This window comes from Chionomys nivalis, chromosome 25, assembly GCF_950005125.1.
Source record: "Chionomys nivalis chromosome 25, mChiNiv1.1, whole genome shotgun sequence".
NCBI lineage: Eukaryota > Metazoa > Chordata > Mammalia > Rodentia > Cricetidae > Chionomys > Chionomys nivalis.
Window position 1 is genome coordinate 26,355,206 of NC_080110.1, and position 23,657 is coordinate 26,378,862.

Genomic DNA, 23,657 nt, shown 5'->3' on the forward strand with positions numbered 1-23,657 from the left:
TTTCAAATGCCTATTATCTCTTAATAGTTTGTATTTTCTGGTTGGATCATTGGTATTTAATCAAGCACAGGCTGGATGCTTGTCATTGTCTTGAAAAAAAAAAGACAGGCTGAACTTGAAAGTCAAAGAAAACACTGATTGAGCTATCAAGGTCAGATCTACCTTAACAAAAAGTCTTATCAAACTTATCAAATAGTCACTAATAAGTAAGGGAGCCCTTTCTTTGAAAAAAAAACAAACGAACAGTGGGTTTGCAGGTGTAACCACATGCCGGATTTTTTCCCCACCAGGTAGCAGATTCTTTAAATTTTTAAGGAACAAGACCCTTGGCTGCAGCAGAATAAACAGTTAGTTTCAAAGCCCTCACGCTGCCTTCTCTTTGATGGTGTTTGCCTTGCAGACCCTTCGCCTCCTGCTAGCTTTGAAGTCAGCCCGGAGAAGACAACCTCAACCACCCTGCAGGTGAGATGGACCCCTTCTTCTGGAAAAGTCACATGGTATGAGGTGCAACTATTTGATGATAACAATCAAAAGATACAAGAGGTCCAAGTTCAAAAGAGTACCACACGGAGGCAATACACTTTTTCGAACCTCACTGCTGGCAGTAATTACAAAATCGCCATCATGGCTGTTTCTGGAGAAAAACGTTCCTTTCCTGTGTATACCAACGGGTCAACAGGTAAGATCTGTATTGTCTGTGGTTAATAGCATGCAATATGTTTTCTTTTCTTTCTCTTCTTATTGATGGTGCTAGGGATGAAACCCCAGAGACCCCTGCATGCTAGGCAAACACTGTCCAGCCCTATGTGGCACCTTCAAAATGATATGTTATTAAGGAAATGGGACTATGCCACCATCATACATGAAAAAAAGTAAATAACCTTTCAAAAGGCGGTTATAAGGGAGAGGAGACTGAACTGAGCGTGGGGTGTGTGAATGTAGTACTACTTGGCTAGGTGATTTTGAACAAGGCACCGGATTTCTCAGAAAACAGAATTTTCTCTTATTTAAAATAGATACTCCCTACACATCTAATTCGAACCCATGAAAATGAGATTTTCTGCCTCATTTGCCAAATTTGCATCACAAAGCATGTTTCCTCTTTTATATATTCTCATAATATCAAGTTATTATGTCTTTCTGGATACTGTGTTTAAAGTAAGTGTTTGCTTCCTGAATATGGCAAAAAACAATCTATCGAGTGTCCCCATGCGTCACGATGCCACTCCCAGGAAACGCATGGCTGTCCTGTAGCTTGCTCTCATCTCTGTCTCTGGTTACTTCTGCCTCTTTCCATTTTTCATCTCCTAAGGTTTGTTCCATTATCTCCCCGATTTATTGTCATTGGCAACAGTACGCTGCCTTGGCCACACCTACCTTAATATCTATGAAGCAGAGGAGATAAAATAGGCAATGTATGATGTCCCTTTAGCCCTTAAAGCCTATGGACTTTATAAAGGTGGTTAATGACGTTTCCAGTGAACTCTCAAGAGGGTCGTTACTAATTATCGCTATGATACAAATTAAGATACAAGGGGAATTATAAATAAATATGTAAATTAAAGAATTATGTCTATGTTTTCTACAAGGGGATTACGAATGACCTTGTGATATGTGTTTTTATTCCACTAGTACCGTCTCCTGTGAAAGATATTGGTGTCTTCCCCAATCCTAATTCTCTCCTAATTTCCTGGTCTCGTGGTTCTGGGAATGTGGAACAATACAGGCTGGTGCTCATGGATAAAGGGACCTTGGTTCAAGACAGGGATGTGGACAGGCATGACACCTCTTACACTTTATATGGACTGACCCCTGGACACCTGTACCACCTCACTATTGTCACCATGGCTTCAGGACTACAAAGCTCTAGGTGGAAACTAGTGAGGACGGGTAAGTTCCTCTCCTTTAGCTAAACAAGAGCAAAGCTCAAACCAAGGTTAAATCAGGTTTGTTATTTGGATAATGGACAATTTGAAATTCCTATGAGGTATAGAAAGACTTGAACAGATAGCCCCTTGATTAAAGAAAAAGAGTCCTCTTTTCGTCTAAAATTGAAGGTAGCCCTTGGTGGTATTTTGAAGTAGACAAAGTTATAACATGGTTCAAATTTCTCCATTTAATACATGCTTAAGGCTCCCTACTTCTGACTCATAAATAGGCATCTACTATTATCTTTGTGATCACCCACAGTGAGTTGGGGGTGCTTTTCTTAGTGTTGTATAGAGATATGTTCTTGTATGACAGTCATTTCCAAAACCCTCTACCCAAGAAAATATCTGTCAGACAGCCTAACCTACACTGAAAAAGCTAATTGGTGCTACTTACTAATGTGATTCATTTAATTCATTTTTACTGTGCGTTAGGCATATGCCTAGCATTGCAAATTCATATACTTCAAGTTAGACAATGCCTGAGTTCTCATGGAACTCACATTTGAATGATGCTAATTAGTGTAATGTGTTGATAAAGTTTTTCTCTTTGTAGTTATCTCATTTTAAAATAATCTGTAAAATAGATAGTAACATTGACATTGTTCTAGTAGGAAGAGTACCTGGAACTATAGAAGTATAGGAAGCTGAGGAAGAAGATACTGGGGACTCCTACATATATGCATATCTTTTATAACACACCCCAAAAATATATGATGTTCTTAAGAAAAATGCACAAGATATCTTAAGAGCTATCTGTAAATATCAAGAACAAATGCAGCCAGGTATACACCTGCAGTCCCAGCACTCAGAAAGCTGAGGCAGGAGGATCACAAGTTTGATGAGCACCTTGATTATAAAGCAAGTTCTAGGTTATCCTGTACTGGAGAGAAGAAGGGGGGCAGAGACAGAGAAAGGCAGAGACAAAGGGACAGTTTGAGAAAGAGAGACAGAGAGGAGAGAGAGAGAGAGAGAGAGAGAGATAGAGAGAGAGAGAGAGAACAAGGTAAATTGTACTTCTGAGCATACTGTGCAAAATCACTGTGCTATAATCATCCTTTTAGCAAAATTGTATTAATTTATGTTATGTTATCAGGCACAGTTACAGTGTGTGTAAAAGGTAGGAAATGTATTCATCGACTCTTCTTTTTTGGCATGAGTTTTCCTTTGATGAAAGAGTAACACAGCTTTTTATCATGACTTAGTATAAAAAGTATTTCAGTGGGTCTGAGGAATGTAGTGGGTCAGCTTTTAAGAGTGCTGGTTGCTCGTCCAGAGTCTAGTTTCTAGCACCTTCAGTGGGCACCCACAACTGCCTGTAACTCAAGCTCCTTAGACTTAAAGTCCTCTTCTAGCGTTTGTGGGCCCTTGGACACATGTGACGTACATTCACACACACACACAAACACACACATGCACATATACACAGAACAAAACCTGGTAAAAAGTATTTTAGCACACAAATATTTACAACTACCAACTAATCAACCTATTTAGTGTGTACTTAATACTATTAAATATATAAATACAGACAAGCACACACAAAGAGAAATTAAGTAGATGGCAGACCTCTTTGTGAATTCTATCTAAAGAATCCCAGAGCTGCAAAGGAACACAAAAAACCTTCTAACCAAGCTTTACTCCCCGGGGAACAGCAAGGGCACAAAGAGACTAACAGAGAACTGTCCAGTCTTCTGGGGGCAGCTTGCCACGTCCCAGCCAGAATCCAGGCTTCTTGACATAACACCATCTTTCTTGGATTTCCAGTATCATTTTGCCTTTCAAGTGATTTTTCTCTTGACCATACAGTATGTCCTGCAGGCGTTAAAGTTTAAGTCAAAATGTAGTCATAGGGAGGGCAAGATCCGAGGAGTAACATCTCTGTTTCTTCCGTTGCTAATTAGCTCCTATGGAAGTCTCAAATCTGAAGGTGACAAATGACGCCAGTTCGACCTCTCTGAAAGTCAAGTGGCAGAAACCCCTCGGAGATGTAGATTCCTACAACATTACCCTGTCTCACCAAGGGACCATCAAGGAATCCAAAACGTTAGCGCCTCGTGTTACTGAAACTCAATTTAAAGACTTAGTTCCTGGGCGGCTTTACCAAGTTACCATCAGCAGCATCTCTGGGGAACTATCGGCTCGGAAGACAGCGATGGGCCGAACAGGTAAGTCAGCCTCCAAAATAGTCTGTGCTTGCCTCGGTCCTGCTCAAGTCTATCTCAGAATATGACAAAATCATGTAGAAGGGAGCTTCTTTTGCTCCCTGGGAAGGGGAGTCTTTATGACCTAGAATGCCTATAGAATAGAACCCAAGAGCAGAGGAACATAGAGGGTTAATTGCATACAATTTGTCAATTAAACAAATGTGATTGGGTTCCTGTGTGGCCTGCGTGTGTCCTTGCTCTCTGCTCTCCCACGCCACGTCACCTAAGTCACACAAATGCACGAGCATCAGTGTCAATAGCGAGAGCATTTCTGACTCATTATAAGGCGATGTTAGCACTTGACTGTGTGTCGTATAAATAATTTTATTAATTTATGTTACTGAGCATAATAAATTGCTGGATTACAAACCTTGGACACTTTTAAAGTGGTTATGATGTGCTATTGATTTCAGGCAAGGTTCTGAAAAGTACACCCTGTGGGCAAACCCACTTGGTGGCTTGTTTTTGTATTTCCCCAAATGAAAACAGGATCTTTCCAGGGTCATTTATGTAGTTCAATACAAGTTGTTTTTTGTTTTTGTTTTTTAACTGACCTTTGCTTAATAGATCTTACATTTTGACCAAAGACTAACACACATACACACACACACCAAGAGTAGAACCCTTTAGAAATGCTAATGGCAGCCGGGCGATGGTGGCGCACGCCTTTAATCCCAGCACTCGGGAGGCAGAGGCAGGCGGATCTCTGTGAGTTGGAGACCAGCCTGATCTACAGAGCGAGTTCCAGGACAGGCTCCAAAGCTACAGAGAAACCCTGTCTCGAAAAACCAAAAAAAAAAAAAAAAAAAAAAAAGAAATGCTAATGGCATTATTAACTTCACATGTCAGGCCCCGTATAAACACTTTATACCTATTTCATTTATCACAAGAAAACTGTAAGCTAATCGCTATACCGTTAGTGTAGACATTTTACAGATAACCAGGGATGATTAAATAACTTGTTCATGATCATTTGGCCAGAACATTCTGGAGCTTGACTTTAAACCAGATGGTTCTACCTTAGTCCAATCTTAGTGCCATTAGAGGTCTCAAGAAAGAGCTATATAGCCCAAAGGGACTGAGAGCAACATTCCCCTTCAGATCAGTAGACACTTAGAGGCAATGGCCTTGTAGCAGAACCCTGAAAGTCTAAACTTCCTGAAAAATAAAAGGGGGAAGAAGGGATGTCTGTGAGAGAATAAAGGATAGGAACAAGAGCTCAGAAGTCAGAGCTCAGGAGACACAGCTCTGCAGCACACAGCCCTGAACACGCTAAAAGGAAGAGGGAAGGAGGGTGGCTGCAGGGAGAAGTCAGGGGTTAGTCTAGGAGAACAAGTCTGATCTTGTTAGCAATGCGGATGTAAATGAGGGACCTAGGGTTTCATTTGGTCATTTTTTTTAAGAGACTCAGAGTGTACTCCAAACACGCCTAAAGCCATGATGCAAAAAGTTTGTTCTGTGCAGTTGGAATAAAAAGAATTAAGACTGTTTCGTGACCACAACATCCAGCATCTTTTCCCAAAGATGTCGCACCATGAGATACAATGTCAGTGTGATCTCCGGGGATGGCAGACAAGCAAAGAAATACAGCAATCGCGTCACTAGACTAGGAACAGTGTTGCAAGAGAGTGCATAGCTGTTGTGTAATGAAGTGATTTTCACATGTGTTTCTTGAATGTCAAATGTCTTTAAAATGAAAAAAAAAATACTCACCTGAGGCACACAGATCTCTGGAAGGGATACAAATGTGTACAAAAGCAGACAATGTGTACTTTATATATTGCTTCCTGTGAAAAGAAAAAGGATATTCTTAAATTTCGTTTTTAATGCCTCCTTGGCATATCCTTGTTTAGTTCCAGAAAAAGTGAGGAATCTGGTTTCCTACAACGAGATTTGGATGAAGTCCTTCGCAGTGAACTGGACGCCCCCTGCTGGAGACTGGGAGCACTACCGCATCTTGCTCTTCAATGAATCGGTGGCGCTGCTCAATGCCACCGTGGGAAAGGAGGAAACGCACTATGTCCTGGATGCTGTGGAGCTCGTACCGGGAAGACAGTATGAGGCAGAAGTCATTGTTGAGAGTGGCAACCTGAGGAATTCTGAGCGCTGCCAAGGCAGGACAGGTAAACAACCGCGAAGGGGCTCGTGATTGGCAGAACTTAATTTAGTCCCTGTCTCAAGTAACCAGAGACGTTATATTTCTGTACTCCCTCGAAATGAAGTAGTAAGAGGTTAACAGAGTTTCTAACATTTAATTTTGTCAAATTTTAACATCAAGCTTTTTTTCCCACTGGTAATTCCATCATTTCTTGAAAGAAAAGACATTTTAAGGATATATTTTTATGATCTTTTTTTATTTTATTTTATTTATTCATTATGCATACAATATTCTGTCTGTGTGTATGTCTGCAGGCCAGAAGAGGGCACCAGACCTCATTACAGATGGTTATGAGCCACCAGGTGGTTGCTGGGGATTGAACTCAGGACCTTTGGAAGAGCAGGCAATGCTCTTAACCACTGAGCCATCTCTCCATCCCCCTTTTTTATGATCTTTAAACTATGTTGGTTGGAGGGGAGCCGTATGTGCGCCTAAGTCCAGCAGAGGGCAGAGGATCCCAAAGAACCTGAGTTAAAAGAACTTGTGAGGGGTCCAACCTGAGGGCTGGGAACTGAAGCCAGGTCCTGTGCAAGAACAGCAAGTACTCTCCACCACTGAGCTATCTCTCCAGACCCAAGAAAAGCCATTTTAAACGCCAAAACAACAGGAAAGACGCAATCTGAGACTAAAGACCAATCTTCCAAAATGTGTCTGTAACCCAATTCCCATTGCCTTGTCCTGATATTGGCTACTCTGAAGGAGTTCAGGTAGCGGGGTTGAGTGACTGACGTGGAAAGGGATATGTTAGGATGACAGGAAAGGCAGGGTTAGGACACGTAGATCTTGATCATTCCCTTGTCACCTTTATATTGCATTTCTTTGGCAGATATTAACGCCCCCCCCCCAGCCATAAAATCTGTCTTCTCAACTTTGAAGTGTGATGGTTATTCTTCCAAGTTCAACATTTCTATGAAGATCGTTCGGATGTAGAATAGCCCATACTTACAGTGAAATTCATCTCTCTTAGTCTTGCTTGCTAAAGAAATAACTACCCTGATCCAATGTTCTCATGAGAAGAATGCCAAACAGGATGGTTGTGATAACCACTTAACTCACCAACTGTATCTTTCAGGGACCTTTTCCTTTTGCAAATATTAATCTCTGATGGATAGTGATCAAGGGCATGGCCAGCATAAGAAAGACACTCCGACCACTCACAGCACCGGGTGTCTTTGTCATCCCCCCCCCCCATATTTTGTCAATCACTTCAAGCAATCCAGAAATGTAAGATGAATAAACAGTAGAGACCAGCATCATTGCTGCAATTCTATAAAGAACCCTCCTCCAACTTTGATTTTTAATTTATTTCCTGCTCAATTTGTTTTCAGACTATATCATTTCTTCAGTTTCTTCTGTGGAACCTCGTCTCCTAGTTTAGAAACTATCTGTTCTCTCCCGATAAGGTTCATGTCCATGAAATCTGGCTCGGAGCGGTGTGCATCTTTAAGGCTTGCCTGAATCCACGCAAAACCCTTAACTGTCTATCTCTGCATTTCTAAACACAAGTTGCAAGGCAATTCAATACTCTCTTGGGGCCCATTGTTTGGCCTGGACTCCACATACTAATAAGGCTGCAATGTTCACACTGTTTCTTTAAAATTGTGTCTTTCAGATACTTGATGATTTTCTCCAGAAACACATGCCCTTGATGGCCTAGGTGTTTTTGCAAATATACTTAGAGTGAACGCAAAAAAAATGAACCCCTTGTTTTGCACGGTTCTTTTTTTTTTTTCTCAAGATTTTCTGGTTCATTAAAGTAGCAAACAGGTGAAACATTTATCTAATTATTCTTTACCAATAAAAATCAAGAGTCAGATATTGGGATAAGAATTTTAATGATCAGAGAAGCTGTGGAGAAGCACCAGTGACCTCCTATCTCTCCTGTTCCTCCATCCAAACGGCTGAGATCCTCTTTCAGTTCTGCCTTACTACTTCCTGTCTCCTCTCTGTACTCAGTCCTCTAAAACCTCTAAGGTTAATTTTGGTCAGCTAATGGCCAGCTCCACCCTCTGACTCAAAGCAAACTTTACTGTCAGAATGTGATGAAGATATCACACAAAGCAAACCGATCTCATACCTTGGGGAAAAAAAGGAAGAGCCAAGGTGTTTTTTTAAAACCACACTTCCAGACGATGAATAAGGTAGCTTGAGGTAGGCCTTGACACAAACCAACACTGACTTGTTTACACAGATGGAGAAAGATGCGGTGATCCATTACCACGGAACTATAGAAAATTTCAAATAAAATTGTAGTTTCATACAATTGACTCTTTTTAAAATTTGGCTTCCGTCTTGTTTTGTGGAATCAATATTTTGCTGTTAGCAATACCTTCTAGAAATTATAGTGATAACGTCTTTTAAAGAAGTGGAAGAAATAAAGATCCTTTTAAGATAAGGACTGCCCTTATTAAGATCTTTATTATAACTTTCCAGTTGCCTTCCCCGTCATGGCACAGCAGGGTTCTCTGAGAAATAAAGGGAGGGGCCCTTGGTCTTTTAAGGCTTTGAGAGTAGTAAAACGTTCCCACTCCACTTAAATAAGCAATCACAGTCTATATGAATGTCCAGATCACGGAGTGCCCCAAAGTCAACTAGGAGACCAAATTCTGTATGTAAAAGCAAAGAGCCTTTATTCTTATTCAAGTTTGAACTCAGACTCTCCGTGTGTCCAATGTACTGAAGAGATCATAGAAACCCGAGCTCAGTAAGGGTGGTATTTTTATAATAGCAAAGGTTGGGGTGAGGGATTTCTAAGGTTCAGGACCTCTGATTGGCTGACATTTGTCTAGGGGTGTCCTGGTGGAAAGTGATGTGTGTGTGCTGGCAGGTGATCCTATCCACGAATTGTTGGAACATTAGGAGTTACCTTTGGATGGTCTGTTCCTGCGTGGTGCCTGGGTGGTCTCAGTCTGTGGTCTTTCTTGGAACCAGGTATTTCCTTAGGGTGAACTGCTGAGACTCAGGCCTCTGTTGAGCTTGTCATGACTGGTCCAACAGTCTATTCATTATAGTTTTGTGGTCACGGGATTTTTCTTAATGATTTTTCAAGACAAGGATCTACAAGAATAGAGAAGTCTTGGGGCTGGCGAGGCGGCTGAGCAGTTAAGAGCACACCCTACTTCTGCAGAGCCCCGAACAGATGGTCTCTAAAATTTTCTGATGGCTGTCACTGGATCAATGACCTCAAGTCTCAATTGATTTTTTCCTCAGTCCCCCTGGCTGTCGTCCAGCTTCGTGTCAAACATGCTAACGAGACATCACTGGGCATCATGTGGCAGGCCCCTGGAGGAGAATGGGAGAAATACATCATTTCCCTGACTGACAGAGACCTCTTAGTCATCCACAAATCCCTCTGCAAAGACACCAGAGAATTCACCTTTACGGACCTGGTTCCTGGACGAAACTACAAGGCTACCATCACTACTATGAGTGGAGATTTAAAACAGTCATCTTCAACAAAAGGAAGAACGGGTAATGATATTCTCAATTTTTACATTTTACAATGGTATCCTCAAAAACTTGCACATATCTATGCTTATTAGGTACTTGGCATGCCATTAAGAGCCTTTCTTTTGTATTCTCTCTTTTACCAAATTTCTTCTTTTCCTTAGCTGTATTTTACTAACTAGAATGCAGTAGAGAATAACCTTACCATGAAGTTGTATTGAAAAAGAGAAGAGAAAAAGGGGACACTCCAGAGAATAGGAAGTATGGGCAAAAGTATTCTTTCTAATTATGAAAAGAGCAGGATATTTTAAGTGATTCTAACAGCTAAAGGAAAGGGGGATGTTGATATTGTCAGGGGAGGTGAAGGTGTTGTCATTCAGTGAGGGCTATGGTATCTATAGCGCTATGCGAGAACTGGCTTTAAGAAGGAGCATGGATAACTGCACTTCAGTGTCTGCAGGGAAAGAAAGGACTTGAGTACCCATGCCAGCAGGGGCATATGCAATGTTGAACCCGGCTCCTAGAATCCCCATGGTTTTCTCAGTGATGTAGGAAATAGCATCCCGACCAAGACTGGTGTTAGCCGTGTAGATGCCCTGGGTTGTCTGTATGGTCTTTCCCTCTTTCTTCAGCTTTGTTGAAATATGTTTGAGTGTTTGCCTGCATGTATGTGTGTGTACTGCTATGTGTGTGCCTGGTGCCTCCGGAGGAGGCTGGAAGAGAATGTCCCGTCCCCAGGAACTGAAGTTACAGATAGTTGTGAGCCACCCTGTGGTCGCTAGGAAACAAACCCAGGCCGTCTCCTAGAGCAGCAAGTGTTCTTAACTGCTGAGCCTCCTCCATTCCCTGTATCACTCCTTGTAAATTGTACCGCCCAAAAACATGGCTTTGTGAAGTTATGCTCTGTTCAGCTTTCCTTTCAACTTAACCACCTGTTTGTCTTTCTTTCCTGTGTTTCAGAAGTTCCAAGTAAGAGGGTTTGTCCTTTGTTCTGAAGGACATTTTTTAAATTCCTTATTGAAAAGTCCTACGGACAAACTCTCTCTGCTTTTACTTTTTTTTTTCTTTTCTGGGTATGTCTTTACGTAGATCTCAGTCATGCAAAGCAGTTTTCTTACATTTTTTTATCTTGAAAGGTATTTTCTATCAGGACACAAAGTATTTTTCTAGTTTCTCTGGTACTTATTGTCTGTTAAGAAGCAGGCTTCTGGTCTAATCCTTCCTTTCCCATGAGAAGTCCGTTTAATATGGCTGTTATAACCACCACTCCCTTTACCTCTGCCATCCTGCTGTTCCAGGGGAACGATCTAGGTGCAGAAATCCTTTTGCTCCTTTACTCGAGATTGGTTGGCACATCTGTTCTTTCAGACCACCGTCTTTCCTCAATCCTGGAAATTTTCCGTGATTAACTCTCCTGCACTGTCTCTTGCCTCCTTCCCATTCCCCATTTGTAACAAGCTTTACAGTTGATGTATTTACTTCCTGATCTGCAATTTGCACGATTGCTTCAGCTGTGTTTTCAGCTCATGAATTCTTCTTTCCAGCTCTCTCAGCTCTCTCTCATCTATTAAATTCTGTTATAGTTTTGACTTTTATATGTTCTCTTTGGTTTTCTCCTCTCTATATATGTTATTTTGCCCTCTAGTTAAATATATACTACACTCACACACACACAGTCCCACAGTCTCTCTCTCTCTCTGTCTCTCTCTCTCTGTGTCTCTCTCTCTGTCTCTCTCTCTCTCTCTCTCATACACACATGTACACTGAACAAGAGTTTTATGACTGAGCTATCTCCCAAGCCCTTTAGATATGTTTCAGCTGTATTCTTTTATAACTATATGTAAATATAAATATAGTAATATTTACATATAATTATATTTAATAAAAATGTTAGCTTTGCATTCTGTCAGTCATTATACTGAACTCTGAACTTCAGCAGTCAAGGGCTACTGTTTGTTGATTTTGGGGGCTATTTGCTCATACTGCTTTATTTCTTTAAATGTTTCTTTCTTTTTTTTCTATAAGAATATATTCCTTGGAATCTTAGTCTGTGAGTATTCTCTAGGGCTTTGTTTGAAGATGCATTTCAGAAAGAACTTTCATCTGATTCTTCCGCAGGACTGCTGTCAACTCAGATCTAGTTTAACATAATTAGTCCGTCTGAGAATTTTGAACACATACGTTTGGGAATTCCAGCTGTGAAATTACCTGGCGCGAGTGAGAAGGAAACACAGGACACACAGCAAACCCACTTAGGAGTTTATAGAGGGGATTTGTACAGGCCTGGGGAAGTCGGTGTGCAGAGAGAGAGATAGCGCATCCAGCTTTTAAAAGCTGCCTAATGCATGTGCATAGGGGGTTGACATGATTACATCATACACAGATGACGGGGCTCATGCATGCATGCAAGGGCTTAGCTGAGTCATACGTGGATGATGCAACTATGCATTCACACAAGGGCTTAGCTAAGTTATACATGGATGATGTAACCACACCGCACATGAGTCACACAGGGCCCTTTAACATCCCCGGGGCCATTAGGCACTTCTGCCTGAGGGCTTGTCTGCACGTGCATGGCCCCTAGAACCTGGGAGTGTCAGCCTTATTGCAGCTGAAATCATAACAAGCTACATGCACACAGAAAGTACCTCAAGGTTAGGAATTTTCAAGAAGGCTTGGGTGTTAGATCCATGGCAGAGACGTTTCCCGACACATATAAAATCATAAAGTCTAAAAAAACATCTCGAAGGAAATGGTTTTCTTCTGCCAATTTTAAGAAAGCTGCCATAGTATGGGAAACAGAGAAGGAACAGACTTTCAGGATACAGTTCTATGTGGGCTCAGCCATCAGCCTACTAAGCCCGAGAGTCCTCCACTTTACCTCCCATCTGCAGGAGTCCACAGCTCTGTAAAAGCAAAGTGTGGATTCATGTCTGAAACATATGCCGAAGGCAACAGCTTGCTTCAGTACTTCAGTACTTGCGTTCCTGACAATGTATTGTTCCATTTGTTTTTATTTCTTACCCAATAGGTAGGATACACTTATTGGAGTGATTCTTTGCGGTATTAGCCTAGCATATAGCTGGAAATGAAAGCCCAAGGCATTGTTTTGTACCCTAATATTTTCATCACCCCTATCACTCATATCGTTGGGCAATATAGTAAGTGAAATAGAGTATTTGTTTAACTTTTCAAGGAAGTGTTGGTCTCTTTTCTACAGCAATTGAAATGTTTCTTTTCTTACATTTTGAGATGGGGTCTCACTATGGTGCCCAGGATAGTCTCAAACTCCTGGGCTCAAGAGAACCTTCTGTTTCAGCTACCCCATTAGTTAGCTGGGACTATAGACATTTGCCACCGTGCCCAGCTAGATTATAAAACTTTACATTTCTATAAACAATGTATGAGCGTTCCAGGCAGCACTTGGTATTGTCTATGTGTCTCTATGTTTATCTTAAAATTAAACCTTTCCAGTAGGTGTCTTAGTGGGATCTCACGTCCACTGACTTGAGAACCCTTCCCTGTGCCTTTTTACTGTCTTTTATTTCCTTTGAGAAAGGTTATGTCAGATATTTTGCTAATTGTTCAATACCATTGTTTTCTTAACAAACAGATTTGTATGTGTGTGTGTGGTGTACACATGTGTGAGCTCACGTGTAAGCAGGTACACTCACACACCTGAGTAACTGTGGCACCCAGAGGTTAATGTCAGGTTAATTGCCTTTCGTCAATATTTTTAAAGTACGTTTGTTTGTTTTTCTCAGTGAGTCTGTGGGCATACACATACTATAGCACCCGTGAGGGGATCGGAAGAAACCTTGTGGGAGTCAGTGCTCTCTCCTTCTACCCCTCGAGTCCCAGGAATGGACACAAGTGGTCAGGCATGGAAGCCAGTGGCTTACCCTGCTGAGTCACCTCACCAGCCCAACAAACAAAAGTTTTGAGACTTCTTGATTCTTACTTATATACAAGTCAGAAACGTGTGTTGCAAATGTTCTCTTCTGGTGTGTAGCTCGTTTTCTTATTGTTGAGTTTAGTGTGTTTTGGTGAGTAGCCATGCCTAATTTTGACATCTGACTGTTAAGGCCATTCATAGACAATGCTTTTGGTAGCACACTTGAAAGCTCGGCCTACCAAAGGGCCACAGAGATCTTCCCTGGAATACTTATAGGTTTAGACTTACACCATGGGCCTACAAACCATTCTTGTATTAAATTTTAATTGCCCTATATTGCTATTAAATATTATTATGTTAATATATAAATGTTAAATATGAATCAAAGTTTCCTTTTTCATATGCACATCTAATAATTCCAGAGATATTTGTTGAAAATGCTACCCTTCTTCAAAAAATTGTCCTATGATTCTTTCTAGAAATTGACTACATATATGTATATAGTCTCTCTATATTGGTATACGCACATATATAAACACATGTTTTATATGCATAGATACATACATGTACATATGTGTGGGCTTGTATGTATATTACATTTGTGTATGTGTATAAGTATTTGTGCACATGTGTATGTAGCATATAGATACATATGTACACTTACGTGTGTATATACATATATGTGTATATTTGTATGGATAGTATACATGTGTGTATGTATGTTAACATACATATGGGAAGTATAGGAACTATAATTATCAAAACAGCTAAAACAAAAATGTGATATATAGAGGGGGGACAGACTATATATGTATGTATACATTAATCTTTTTCTGGGACATCCCATTTTTTCCATTCCTTTCTATGTTTGTCTGTCTTTTGACAGTTTTATTTACACTGTCCTGATTACTATAACTTTCTAGTAAGATTGGCTGACATTTGTCCTTAAGCTGCATTTTTGTGATTAATGGGATGGGGGGGTTGTTTTCTTTTGTTTTATCTGTTTTGATAATTATAGTTCCTTTACTTCCCATATACATTTTAAAACCAGAAGGTTTTAAAACCAGCCTATGTTTTGTAACACTTTTGGTCAATATATTTGCATCTTAATGCAAAAGTTATTGAACTTTGGGGAGGGAGTCTATTAAAGCTCTGGTCGTTATAATTTAAGAAAGGTGTGCAAAGAGAAGCAAATGTTAATTTCAGGATCTGTGAACATCAGCTAATGGATGTCTTGGAAGCGACAGCAGTTGATAATTTAGAAAAAAGACACAGGCTCAGGGGTGAGAGAGCTCTAGCTTGGAAACCTGGTTGATTATTTATCAAGCTGTGGTGTAAGAGAGAAAAGCTCCTATTCTGTGAGCTTTGGTTTCCTCCTTAGTAAAAGAAATATGAAATCAATTTTATAGATGCTTGTGTATATTAGATAATATACACTCTGAAATGCCTTCTGCTCTAACTGAAAGGTTAGGCGTTCACTATTTACTATAATAGTCATTGATGTCATATATATATAACATATAATAATGCTATATATTATATAGCATTTTCATGAACAATAGCAGTAGCCCTTTGGAGAATATACTTACAAGAAGGTAACCAATTTGCTAGGCTGTAACCTAACCACCAGCTTGAAGGAATTTCCCATTGCTACCCTGTAACAGACATTGGCTCTGGTAGATTATGTGTTTTGTGTTCTTGTATAATAAAAATAGATAAAATTATACTAAATAAGGAGGTTCTCTAAAGCAACAGTTTCTCTTACACAAATGTCAAAGCCCAATAATAAGCATTGTAGTCTCATTATTAGACTTAACTGACTGTGATTAATGAAAAACTGTTGTATAAACAGCTGGTTAAAGTGACTGAACCCTGTAGAGGAATAAGCGTCCATATGCCACAAGAAACAGGGTGAAACGCCAATGGCAAAAACAAACAAAACATGTTTTATACCTGTAGCTCTTTAGTCTGTCTCCACTGTGACTCTCTGACTCCTCGTTCTCATTATACTTGCCTTGGGGTGACTAAGCGTAATGGGTTTTCGTCTTCTATCCACTGCCTTTTAGTGCCTGCCCACGTGACTGACTTGCATGTTACCAACCAAGGGATGACCAGCAGCCTGTTCACTAACTGGACAAAGGCCTTAGGAGATGTAGAGTTCTACCAAGTCTTACTGATCCATGAGAACGTGGTCATCAAAAACGAGAGCGTCTCCAGTGAGACCAGCAGATACAGCTTCCACGCTCTGAAATCCGGCAGCCTCTACTCGGTGGTGGTGACTACAGTGAGCGGAGGGATTTCTTCCCGGCAGGTGGTGGCGGAAGGCCGAACAGGTAAGAAGTACCGATATGTGTCTGCAGCTTCCAGATACGTCAGTACGTGGAGCCGCCTTCCATTTTAAACATCCTAAAATGATAAGTAATTCTCCAGTGGCTTATGTAGAGTCTTGCTATGGTGCCCAGGCTGACTCTGAACTTTCTGGCTCTTACCAGCCTCCTGCCTCAGCTTCTCCAATAGCTGGGACAACAGGAATATAGCGCTGAACTCCTGTAGAAGTCACATATATGTTTTGTAAGCAATATCATCAAATGCTTAGTGCTGAATGCCACCCAAATGATACCCCTGGCCTTTACTGGTCCTGTCAGTTGAAACTGTGAGCTAAGAAGATAAATAAGTATCAGTATGGCTACTTTGTCAGAGAAGCTTAGCACTGAAAAAAAAAAAGTGGAATTTTTCTACATAATACATTGGAAGCCCATTAAAGAAATATCATATTATTTCATATAATATATGAAATTTATGTTACAGTTTCTTAGGGAAAAATATACAACCCCAATTGAAGCTTTGATAACTATGGTTAAACTCAGAATCAGGTCAACAAACTTGACCTCTTAATTTTACATGATTATTATAAGTTGGATTCAGGTGTCTTTATCTATAAACCCAGCGCTCAGATAGCAATTAAGAGTTGTGATGACATGTAAAAATCTCTTTCCAAAACCACCCGTGTCCCCTACTTCGCTGTCTTAATGAACCGCTTTCAATAACTTGCAGAGCAGCAGCTCTGAAACTGAACCCATGTCTCTTGGTCTTAGTAGAAATTCACTGACGTGTGCCAGTGCTCTCTTTCTGTGGTACTAGATATAAGAAAGATACCGGTGTCTTTCCTGAGACCAGATGCCCTCTCCCTTCTCTTGTAAGAGTTACTGGTACCATGATTCAGTGTCCTACGGTCAGGGTGGAGGGCTGAACATCTGAGAAGGCCCGTGTGTCCGTCTTCCTGTGAGCTGCAGCCCATATCGGTCAGGTTAGAGGGGCCTGTGTCTTATCACACTACTGGGCAATGTGGTCGCTCCTGACCAGACAACTCTACTGACTGATTCTTCTCCAAGGACAAATCAAGATCCAGGCTCCTACCACCTGACAGCTTCCTTCCTCTGGATTCCCGCAACTCTTTCCACTCCTGCAGAGACTTGAGGTAGAGATCGGACATGGTCTGGAAGAGATTAGTAGGCCTGGAAGCAAGGGTAGCTTTTCTAGCCTCATTGAGCTGGACAGAGCTGTTGCGTGGCTGTAGTTAGTGTCATCTGACTGCAGGGGAAGCTGAGAAATATGGTCTAGATGAACTTTAAGAGGAAAGGGAGTCAGTTGGTGAGCTAGTCCTACTCTGTTCCGGGTTCATTTCTAGTTTAACACCACAAAGGATTGGGGATGTATCTCAGGGATAGAACACATGTTTCACAGACACAAAACCTTGCATTCAATCCCAATACCACCGAAAGAAAAAATTACAATACTAATAGACATACCACAAAGGCTATCCAACCCGTTATTATGTTGTAAAGTAGTATAGTCTCTGATATCACTTGAAATCCGTGAATATTTGGAATAAATGGGACTTTATTTTATAAATCATTTCTGTTCCTGTACTTTAAGCATAATCAGAAATATCAGTGTGTGGTTCATGTTATACAAAAGAAGCATTCACTAAGTTGATGAGAAAGTCTATGAAGGATAAATATAAAATTTTGAGAACGAAAGTCTGAATAAATATGTGTGTTATCCAGCCATCCTGAGAGAGGAAAAAATGCACCTCTATTGTAGATACCTAATGACTAAGGATTTCAGAGAGTCTCTAAAGTAGTACAGGTTTTACATAGCATACTATAAAATAATTCAGTGGCTAAGAGCATAATGATAATCATTAGTGTTTCTTCAAATATCTCATATATTTCTCAACATTCAAATAATTCTGGAAAGTCTTCTTCTAGCTCACACAAGCTTCCTCAGAGTTGAAGCCAGCGCACAAAAACCTTCCCAGCCTAGACAGAATGAATGGTAGGAACTGAGGTTTGAAGTTTCAGATGGTTGATCAATCTAATCCAAAGCTGAAGATATTCTAGAAAAGTACCCAATAATTTGTATATCTATCTCATCTTAAGTGAGTTTCACTTTTGGAAAAACTCCTGATGATTCTGCCTTTTCTAATAGCATATGCACAGCTCATCAGTTGTGTGTAAGATAGACTTTGGGCTTAGTTCATAAAAAATCAGGCCATAGTGAGCGTAAGGATTCTCAGGGTTCACTGATTCGAACCCCGTCCTTTGTGTGCCGTGCAGCAGCCTTGGCAATTACGTGAAAACAGACAACTGAGGGTTAAACAGCCCATGGTGAGACAGCAGGAGAGTCTGTGCACTGTCATCACCAAAGGCAGTAGTACTGTGTACTAGATTCTCACCTCCAATACCTAAGGAATTTCTTACTACCCCACTTACTAATTTCTCAGTTTGAACTTGGAACTTAAGGCGACTGTGCCTGTTCCATGTTTACGCACCTGCGAAATATAAATCTCTGGGTAAATGTTTGTGGCATCGACCTCAAGATGGCTTTCCCAGTTCTGGCTACAGGTTTCTCTGCCCAGTCTCCAGACAGCCAGGCTTCCAGGATGTGCTTTGAGGCTTCCGGCCACTAGAGGGCAGAAAACGCTTTGCAAAGGGATAAGCAGCGCCTCCAGATGTGTTTCCTATTAAACATCCCAGGAATAAAAAAAAAAAAAAAAAAAAAAAACTGGTCATATGAAAGTCAAAAGCGACCCAGAGTCTAAGTTCTTCAGAAAATCCGTGGAATTTTTCTCCTTTACTCTCAAGTATCTTTGTTTCTGTTTCTGTTTTTGTTTTTGTTTTTTTGCTTGGTTGGTTGGTTGGTTGGTTGGTTGGTTGGTTGGTTGGTTGGTTGGTTGGTTGGCTGGTTGGTTTTGGTGTTTTGTTGTTGATGGTGGTGGTGGGGTTTTGTTTGTTTGGTTGGTTGGTTTTTTTTTTTTTTTGGTTTTTGTTTTTTTTTGGATGAGTTAGAGTCAACGTGATTCATTTGAACTTTCAAAGTCTGTGTTCCCTTTTCTACCCAAACCCTCCCAGTATAGTCCCATAAAATGCCCCCTAAAACACTCCCTACACAGAAACCCCATAAAGTCACAGAGGTGGCACACTTGGGTTATGAGGCATCCAAATGGCCTCCTAGTGATGTTTTGCTTTGTTTTTCTTTAGCCTTTTGGTGAAAGATAGTTTGTCTTCCCAAAGCCACTAGAGATCCTAATACCTCCTCCACTTCATGTGTAACCAACTAAGATCTCCCAGTCCACAGTTTTTTATTGAGCAAAATAGTTGATTCAAATTTGTAATTCTGTTTTAGTTGACGGTTCTTTCTTCTTTCTCCTTGTGTGAACTCACAGTCCCTTCCAGCGTGAGTGGAGTCACGGTCAACAATTCCGGCCGTAATGATTACCTCAGTGTTTCCTGGCTGCCAGCTCCTGGAGATGTGGATAACTACGTGGTGACCCTCTCCCACGATGGCAAGGTGGTTCAGTCCCTCATCATTGCCAAGTCTGTCAGCGAGTGTTCTTTCAGCTCCCTCGCCCCAGGCCGCCTCTACAATGTGACCGTAACCACCAGGAGTGGCAGTTACGCCAGTCACTCCTTCAGCGAAGAACGGACAGGTAAGGATATGACGTCACAGGGCTCTCAGAAACAGGTCAGCTGTGTGACTCTAAGCATCTCGGACCTGCAGTGGTCCTGGATAAAAGGTCTCCAACATCACAAAATTGCTCTGTAGTCTTCCTATTTTAGCTGGAAAATATATATATGAGCAGATGTTACATTTTCAGGAACACTGCCCTAGCTTTTATAACTAGAATTTATATTATATCTAAACAGGACAACAATTATTGATTTGTAGGGAGTGTTCTTTGGTTACTAGAACATGGGTTCATATATACTAAACACTTAATCCTTACATAGTCCTTTCTGAGATAGTCATTATTATTCCCATCTTACAGATGAGGAAACCAAGTGTCAAGGTTAAGTAAAATTTTGTCCAACTGTTATTATTGTTGAGTTGCCAGGAACTTTTAGAACTTGGGCTTAAACTTAGGTTCACCCCAGAACCTACCAAGCTCTTGACTCCATAGTCTTACCTGAAATACGTGCCTCCTCTGCACACAAGGTAAAAATGGTACCCTTTGTAGTTCCTAGACAAGGCAGCAAAATTCTTAGCAGATGAATGTCAGGTCTTTAATATGCTGGAAGAAACAAAATATAGACAGCCACCATTTTTCCGGATGTATTCACACTTTCTGGGGCTTACATCTGAATTCTGCTTAAGGTTGGCATCAATATTTTGTCAAGTCTTCTCCACGGGACTCTGAAACTGTTCTTCTCCAATGATCATCTGGGATGGTGACATCACCCTGTTAGTGAGCCAAGATGCTGGGGCTGAGTAGGAACTTGCTACCTTCCAGGTAGATGAATAATCAGAGTCAAGGGTTTCCACCGGATTACCCGTAGGGAAACTCTAGAAACACGGTAACCCATGAAGTTGTAAGGAGTAAGAACGGGTCAGCAATTTCTTTTTATGCTTCCTTTCAGTGTCTTTTGATTATGTGTGCCTTTGCATGGCTATATGCATGTGAGCGCAGGTGCTCACTGAAATCTAGAAGAGGGTGTCCCATTCCCTAGAGCTGGAGTTTGGGGTGGTTCTGAGCCAGCTGCTGTGGGTACTGAGGACCAAGCTCAGGTCCTCTGTGAGAACACTGAGCACTCTTGACCTCTTAGCCATCATTGTAGCCCCTGGGTCTTTGAGGAGGAAGTACCTGGCTTTCTAGTTCACAGGCCTTGTGCCTCCTGTCCCCAACTAAGAGCCACCTGTTGGCCTTGTTACAGAATGCTAGCATCGAAGTGGTCCTTCTGCCTTCTCATTTGGAGACCATGAAAATCCCAGAAACGAAGTGTGGCTTTTCCAAGGTCACGTGTCTGAACTGTGGCGAAGTTCAGCCATTACCTCAGACCAAACTTAGAAGCACTAATCAGGAACAGAGATTTTTCTCTACCGTAAAATAATCTAAAGTATAATTATACCGATAATTACAACTGTGACTTAGACCAGAAAAGCCAATTATCACTCCCGGAGTAATCTTACATCGGAGCAACATTATCAATCAACTCATGGCCTAAAACTGACTGGGAATGAAGGCTATTGTAGCCTAACTACCAATCTGCGACTTCCGGTTCACCCACCTCACTGCCATTCTCTCTGAAAATGACTCCAGCATTGCAAGGCCGCTGCTAAGATCTTCTCAAATGTGATAACTATGCTATTTTTTCCTCAGCCCAGCCTCTTTACTCTCTCAACAGCATGAACTTGATCTGGTGTGTGACTGACAGAGGCCAATGACTCTAACAGGAGTCTCCTATCTGAGTTGCTGTCAGACTGGTTTGGGCTGACTGTCTTAATGCTCTTTAACTTTCCCAAAGCTCTTCTCCGTTTGGGCAAACAAACCAATGTTTCTAATCCCATGTCACGTCCTCTCGCCAGGCACTGAAGCAGTCCTCACAAGCGGCTTCCAGTTCCACCTGGAGAGCCCTTTATTGACTTAGCACCACGCTCAGCTACTTCTTCTTCCTGTAGTAATTGCTTTGCCTTCAGTAAATTGCCAAGATCGCCGGCCGTCCTTAGTCCGTGCATACAGTGTCATTTCAGAATGTCTCATCCCTGCAGTGGCTAAATGCTAACAGAACTGTAATTGGTTTCAGGTGAAGCCCTGTCATTGTTCCAGACCTTTGGTGTGCTATGTTCTAAAATAAAATTGATCAGTAAATATAATCCACCCGAAGATATTAATACAACCTGTGTAAAAGCATCATGAAAAAATAGAGTATAAAGTGCCAAAATGATGGAATTTCTGGCTCCTCTATGATTTGGGAGAAAGAAAAAGAAAAGGACATGGGTTTGGCATATGCCAGAGCAGACTTCCTATGACGTAAACCAAACTCCCACAGTCCTAGAGGTGTTCAAAAAAGCTAAAAAAGACAGCTAATTGGAAGGGAGGCTCGGTGCTCTGGGTCAAGCATGGGCCCCTTGTCCATGCCCCTTCCTGTGAATATCCAGGCCTGGTTCTAGTCAAATAAAAACAGATACGGAGCTAGGAGATGGCTCAGTCAGCAAAATGACTGCCACACAAGCATGGGGACCTGAGTGTGGGTCTCCAGCACCCACATTAAAGCCCAGCGTGGTGCTGTGGCAAGGAAGGTTGCTTGTTCATCCCAGCCTCCTGGCTAACTTAGCCCCAAAATAACCACACAGAAACTGTATTAATTAAAACACTGCTTGGCCCATTAGCTCTAGCTTCTTATTTGCTAAGTCTTATATCTCAGTTTAACCCATTTCCGTTAATCTGTGTATCGCCATGTGGCAGTGGCTTACCAGGAAAGAATCAGCATGTGTGTCTCTGGCACCTCCATGGCGGCTCTCTCCTTGACTCTGCTTTTTTCCTCCCAGAATCCAGTTCTGTCTTTCCTGCATACCTAAGTTCTATCCTATCAACTAGGCCAAGGCAGTTTTTTTATTCATTAAACAATGAAAGCAACACACAAACAGAAACCTCCTACACTATGGTACCACACATCTGTGATGGTAGAACGTTGGACAGAGAAGGCAGATAGGAGCCAATTGGTCGGCCTACCTAGTCAGACTGTCAAGTTTTAGGTCCAGTGAGTGACCCTCTCTCAAAAAGTAAGATGGAAAACAAGGAAGATGTCAGTCTCTAGCCTCTACATTTGTTTGAGCACACACACGTACGTGCACGCGCGCGCGCACACACACACGTACATGCAATACACCATGTAGATACACTCCACACATAGGCAGGAGAGAGAAAACTTATTATTTATTTTTGAATCAAAATTCAGTCCTAAATTGAAAGCCAGACCATCCTTTAATGTTAGAATTGTTTTATTTTGCAGTGTTCCTAGTAAAAGGCAATTTCCTACTCATGAAGAAGGAAAACATGGGCACATGGAATCATTTGTTTATATATCTATTGGAAAGAGGCTCAGGTTTGCAAAACAGCATTAGTCATAATTCTTGCTTCAAAAAAAGCACACATCAGTTGACACTTTGATTTTTCTAGGCATCTAACTAGTGATTTTTATGAATTTAAAATGGCATGAGAAACTGCTGCCTAAAATAAAAGCTAGCTAGGATTTTGACAGTAATCTGTGTCCAATCACATGGTTCGGGCCTGACTAATCCATCCCACGATAGCCAATGTCCTGACTCATTGTGCTCACCTTTTCCTTGCATAGCTTTACTTATGTACGGTCCTAGCTTAATAAGTCCTTTCATTTCTTAGCTGTTTTGACATATGAAGGCATTTGATGTATGTAAGAAGTATGTCATCTTTCAGGTACTTGAATTTCTGAAGTTATCATTATGTTGCTTAGATTCGCTCACAGTTCATATTTTTATAATAAAAGCAAGATACTCAAATGTCTGTGTTTCAAGTGAATAAGAAATTAATTATGAGAACTGTGTGATAGTTCACTGTGTACACACAACAGTTCATTGTGTGACCTCTATGGAAGGACGTGAAAAGCATCTTCTCCCATAGCTGTCTGGGTCGGGTTTTCAGTTTTGCTGAAGGAATACAGAATTGGGGTTTAGGTTTGATTTCTTTCATCACTAGTGTCTCA

At 41.1% G+C, this 23,657-nt stretch overlaps 1 protein-coding gene across 3 annotated transcripts in view; it reads left to right on the plus strand.

The window, feature by feature from the left end:
- Positions 1–23,657, plus strand: part of Ptprb (protein tyrosine phosphatase receptor type B) — a 110,856-nt gene that overhangs the window by 39,447 nt on the left and 47,752 nt on the right. For all 3 annotated transcript variants that reach the window (XM_057757449.1, XM_057757448.1, XM_057757447.1), the window contains 7 exons: positions 401–679; positions 1,633–1,890; positions 3,833–4,096; positions 5,989–6,258; positions 9,504–9,764; positions 15,702–15,968; positions 19,364–19,627. In XM_057757449.1, the coding sequence (XP_057613432.1) occupies positions 401–679; positions 1,633–1,890; positions 3,833–4,096; positions 5,989–6,258; positions 9,504–9,764; positions 15,702–15,968; positions 19,364–19,627 (1,863 nt within the window). The remainder of the gene's footprint in view (positions 1–400; positions 680–1,632; positions 1,891–3,832; positions 4,097–5,988; positions 6,259–9,503; positions 9,765–15,701; positions 15,969–19,363; positions 19,628–23,657) is intronic.